Source organism: Mizuhopecten yessoensis, unplaced genomic scaffold (genome assembly GCF_002113885.1).
Source record: "Mizuhopecten yessoensis strain PY_sf001 unplaced genomic scaffold, ASM211388v2 hete_36181544, whole genome shotgun sequence".
In the NCBI taxonomy this organism is placed as follows: Eukaryota; Metazoa; Mollusca; class Bivalvia; order Pectinida; family Pectinidae; genus Mizuhopecten; species Mizuhopecten yessoensis.
This window is the reverse complement of record NW_018485588.1, coordinates 1-5,972: the sequence shown is the minus strand read 5'-3', so window position 1 is coordinate 5,972 and position 5,972 is coordinate 1. Positions and strand designations below refer to the sequence as shown.

General features: G+C 34.5%; 1 protein-coding gene across 1 annotated transcript; it reads left to right on the top strand.

Moving 5' to 3' along the window:
* Window positions 1-2,158: 2,158 nt before the first annotated feature.
* Window positions 2,159-5,917, top strand: LOC110444855 (neo-calmodulin-like; the record flags this gene model as incomplete). Its single annotated transcript, XM_021489208.1, has 2 exons — window positions 2,159-2,503; window positions 5,672-5,917. Coding segments are annotated over exons 1-2 (472 nt in total), but the record flags the coding sequence as incomplete, so codon positions are not given.
* Window positions 5,918-5,972: the final 55 nt, after the last annotated feature.

The following is a 5,972-nucleotide window of genomic DNA, read 5'->3' as shown; positions in this document are numbered from 1 at the left end:
GCAAAGTGCCAGGAGAAAACCAACGTGGTCGGGCAGATTACCTAATACTTTTTCATGTTCGATCAGAAATCGAAACCAAACCGTCTTGGTGAAATGCGATTGCGTTATCCACTGCACCAACGACCACCCAACTTAAATTCAGTTAACATAGATATAAGTTAAAGGCTATGAAAAAACCCTTTTATTATCAGATAAAAAGAACAACGTAGAACGTCAATTAATTGCTGTACAGGTAAGGGTTTAACGAATCTGTTTATTAGTTTCGTATGAGCTACGGTATTGCATGGCTTTATGGCATCTCAGAACCCCTGCAGATGTACACACCTCAAGTTACAATTTCTCGAAAGAGAAGGTACACCAAAACAATGTTATGTAAAGATTGCATTATAATAAAATGCCTGTATGACGCTCATATGATTTGCATAATATTTTGCAAGATTGAACGAAATTCATTCAGTAGTGTTTTTGGTAGTTTTTGACACTGATCGGAAGTTTCTTTCAAAGACAATAATTGCCTATTTGCCCATCATGGCTTGTGGAATGTTCCTTTTTTGTATGTGTCCCTGGAAGTTGGTACTGTCCTATATGTCAACGACTGTGTGTTCCGAAAGTGGTTCTTTACGATGACGCTGATGTATAATTGTTTTCTATGTTACTTTAGAAAACGATATTAATCTGCAAGTAAGATGGTATTGATTGTTCAATATTCGATTGTATGTAATAGAATTTCATCTAGTATTTAATATACAATTATCTCCTTTTGTCTGTTTTGTCTAGGTTATTCTCCTTTACGACTGTTATATGAATTGAGAGAATCGTGGGATCGTCGTATTCGAGGCAGATTATAATAGTCGTGTTTGGACGCCATAATCCAGCAATATAACAACGCGAGAAGTAATTGATATTCGTTGAACGAAAAATAAAACATCGCCAATTTAATCACTGAAAAAGTATTTTAATTTAAAATGTATACATGTGATGACAATCAAAACTTACATTATACACTTATCTTTCAACATGTTATAATGTGTAGTGTATTTGATAAAATAAACCGTTTTGTATACAATGACTACTTTTGATCACATCTATTGCTTACAAAGATTGATATATTCAGGTTTGATGTAAAACATCTAATTAAACATAAATATTGTATGTAAAAAAACTTAGAACAAGGAACCTTCGAGAAATTTATCATAGCTCCTTAAAAATATAAATTGGTACATGCATAAGTTGTTTCATATGTGTTCCCCTCATCCAAGAGGCCTCAATGCCAGACGTAACATATGGTACTAATAGTGTGATGTTAAATTCTTGGTTGATCACTTACAAAGTGGTTGCAAAAATATTCAGCCTGCCATAACACCACACATTACACACAGCCGCGCCACCTTTTATTGTCTTTTTAGTAATTAAACGGTGCCGGTTTGTGTTATGCAATATTGCGCTCCATTTTTATGGTTTGTTTTGTCAAATACTATACAAATAGTACATATCAAATGATGTTAAAACAAATATGAAATTGGCGAATAGGTATTTAGTTAACGAAAGTTTGCAAGGAAGGATTATAGTACCTTTGCTAATCCCAATTTGTGTTGTGTGTTATCTTAAGCCACAGAATAATTCGTACATCATTAAAGTTTTGTTTTGCCAGACGTGTTTAAGCATTGCTTATTTCAATTTCCCAGGAACTGTTTGTCAGCATTAACATTTCTTTTTAACAACAAGCTTTCTGGCTGATATTTGGTAAAATTTCAATTATGAAACAGATAAAGTATCATGGATATTCTTTTTGCAGAAAAGTATACGCTAACTTCCATTAAATAAAATTTAAGCAGATTATCTAAAAATAATATGAATATTTTGTGGAGTTAGCGTGAGCCCGTCTAATTTAAATGGCATAAAGTTATCATATAGTCTAACAGCTTCATTTGTCAATTATCAATTTCGTGTATACGGTTGCTAAGAATCGCGATATTTTTGCTTGTGCTTATTTTCGAATCTATGCTTGTGGGTTTTGGTGTGCGATTGAGAGGACGCTTTTTCAATATTAATGGCATCTATCTGTTGTATAAAGGACTGGAGAATGATTTCAAATCGCGAAAGGTCTCGTCGCGAATGAAGGCAAAAACTTATTTCTCGCGAAAATAAAGTGAGTTTAGAAGTGAAGATATCTTCTGATAATTCACGTATGTATTGACGGTATAAGTGAAGAGATTAAGGTGAATTTTAGTCACTGTTATTGACACAGGATTTGCCCAGTACCCACAGAGAAACCCCATGGTTCTGGTACAGCATGTGAAACATTCGAGATATTATTTTAAAGCGGATGATCATTCGGTGGCATTTCTTCTTTCAACAGAATACAAGGAAGCATTCAACATGTATGATAAGGACCATGATGGCATCATCTCCACACAGAAGCTTGGGGCGGTACTGCGGGCTCTGGGACACAACCCTACCGAGATTGAGATGCAGGAAATGATTGACGAGATAGATTCTGAAGGTAAAAACCACACCACACGCCTACCTTGACGCAATATATTGTTTTTTTGTGGGTTTTCTTTTCATTTTTGTTGAGCGTTCAAAATAGCCTTCATTTTGGCTTTTTGGCGTGAGGTAAACTTGGTAGAGAACCTAACAATGATTATATTGTTGTTGTTTTTTTTTATCAGAGATTGTTTGAGGTATTGATTAAATTTATTTGCAGTAGCATATTTTTGTTGTATTACAATACATTCCGATATCAGTGTGTATTATTGGACTAGGACAATACATTTCTGAAAGAATAGGACAATACATTCCTGAAAGAAAAAAAGAGAATTATGACAATGTAGGTGATTGGTCCTTTGTTAACTCCATCATCTCTATAACGGTTTATTTGATTGTGTTATAAATTACATCATCTTTTTAGCAGTGTTCCTCATTGGTCTGAATTATTTACATAATCCCTTTAGCAGCGATTTACTTATTTAATTACCTCACTCTTGTAACAACAATCTGAGTTACGGTCCCATGACGCCATTTATTTAATATCCAACATTTGAGTCAGAATTATGTTACCATTTCAATCCGACTTAATGCTTAGGTTCAAATGAATGTAACGGTGGGATAACTATGAACGCCATGGTTTAATGTGTTTACGTCATCATTACTATTACAGTTCAACTATACCATCTGATACCCCTTACCCTTACTTTGATGGTCTATTCTTTTAACAGGAACATAGGTCATTAAGTAAACGTTCTATGCGGTTTAATCATTAAAAAATAGTTTAAAGACAATCTGAGTGTCATCGGCAATACTTATAATGCTGAAATGTATAATGCGAACTCGTTTCAGAGTCACGCGTGAAATACTTGTTGAATAAACATTGGATATAAAATAAAACTTAAGATTAACAATATTCCGTCCCTTTGACTTACATCAACACCTATTTGTAAGCTGTCCATGCTTTGTAACAGCGAGTGAAGATGATTGCTATCAGTCTGAATATTATATAAACGGCGTATACATGAATTTAATCCTACATTGAAATCCTATATCTGATGCATTGTCATTAAGATGGTAGATCTTTGCGCAATCGAAATGTAGGTTCTTATTCAAAACGTCCAAATATTCGTATAGGCGTTTTGTTTAGGATGAAAAGCTGTCAAATTCTTGTGTATATATAGATACCTATAAACTGTGTGGCTTTAATAATAACACGCAATATCGCGATGGCGTCCCTAGATAGGAGGCAGGTCTATATCATTTATGTTGTCTCTGACAGCAGCCAGATTCTCAGTTTCCCCGGTTGATGGGGGAGTTGATATCAAATGATGCGTTCAAGTATTGCGGTATTCTGCAACTATCTGAGGAGATATTCGCGGGGTTTTGGCGCTGGTTTGATAGTTAGTGTAGAAGCATATTATAAAAAGATTATAAAGCATTTAAAATGTCAAATCATAATAACATGGATTCAAATATCTGCAAAAAACTTACCAGTTGATAGGGGTTTGTATTACTGGCAGGCTTTTAAACAACACCATTCCTGGAGCCAACTTAATACTGCCAAAATGTTTCCAGCCTATCTGATGTGTTTCAAGTATGCAGGCTCTAAATTTAGAACGGGCGATATTTTGTTTATGAATTATAAATGCAAGCATAGCTGATACCAGATAAGCATGCCTGTTGCAGGTCGTTAAGTTCGCGGCAATCGTGATACAGTCCGAGGGTATGAGTTTAACTGTGCTTTTAACATTCCTAATCAATAATAATGTTGCCTTATTTTCTTAAACAAATAATTAACTTACTTTTTTTCTTTTTTCTTCTCCCTTTTTTGACGGTTTAAAACATATTTCTCTGCATAAAATAATCTGTCTTTTTAACATTTAGAAATGTCAAGGAAAAACGTCAATGTGAAAACAGAAAAGACAAGTATATTTCGAACCTTAGTGAATAAGTCTTTAAGCGATTTTAAGGATATTTATTGTCAGAATCTCATTCAGGTATTAAACATTTTCACGACCTGGCTCTGTTTAGGATTTAGATAATTGTGTTTTATGAAAGCTTCGTTTTGACGATGTTTCGGAAATGTTTTTGATGATCTCAACTCATGTTTGCATTTAATCCAGATGGGGATTATCAATTTTAATATCAATATCTATCATGTGTCAATTACATGGCATAATTCAGTGTTAATAAACACGTCCCGTATGTACGTCGATAATAAAACACGAATTATGGTTACTCGCAGTGTTAATGAGCAATTCTCCATACGTATTATTTTTATATAATACAACTGTGGGTACCCGTATCTATAAAGAAATCACGTGCATAAGTATCCTCTTTGCATAACAACGGTTACGTAATTCAGTGTAAAACTATCACTTTCCGACAGTCCTATTACACAACTGACGTCTGTAAAAGGCACCAAACTCTATGTAATTCTACTGGGCATTCTAACACACATCTGGACTAAATATTTCTTTGAAAACCTTGAACGGCATAAAACAAAACTGCAGATGGAATGCTGAAATGTTCAGTATTGCAAATACTTTTTTTTATGGTGAAACAGTATACTACATACCGATCGTTTGGACAAATCGCATGATGGGACACATACTTAGTTATCGAGGAACTCCTATATGAACTAAAACAGTTTAATATATGAACGTAAAACACTAATTATAAGTTTGAAAAAAAAAGCATTGTCTATATCGACGTCTGAGTAAGTCTTTCCTAATAAGAAATAACAATTCATATATTTATTTTTCATATATTTCAATATTATCCTTGAAAGAATATTTCGTTTCCTCTCTTCTTAATACAACGGTAACAAATGCGGAACTGGCAGAATGTCTACAGATTGATATCCCCTCAATGTGCAAAACAATCAAGAAAAGTGCATGACATAAGTTTTGCGATAATTTTGCAGACGTTAACAGTAAATCATCAAATAAGACATGTAAAATAATATTGCTGTGGGGTATGTACTGTTCCAGGCAGTCCTATTACATACATCGTGTGTTATTTACTATTGTTCCGTGTCAAAAATAACTGGTGCTTTGTCACAAGTGTATCTTGTTGCTGTGTCCACTTTCCATCTTCTTCTATATATGTTTTCTATTACTGCGATAAAGAATGCTCCATTTCATCTTCAGTGATAACTCCGTTTCTTTGTGATTTGTAGATACCGGCTCCGTAGACTTTGAGAGTTTCCTGGACGTTGTGATGAGTCGTGACATTGATGACGAAGACCACGAGAGGGCGCTACGCGAGGCCTTTAAAATGTTTGACAGGGACGGGAATGGCTATATAGACGCAGAGGAATTGCGGCTATGTATGATGAATCTAGGTGAAAAACTAACACAAGACGAGGTAGAAGAAATGATCCGAGAAGTGGATGTCGACTTTGACGGTAGAATGAACTATGAAGGTACACATTCCTTAATTTATATTTAGTATAATATAGTTATTATTGTAGCGGAACT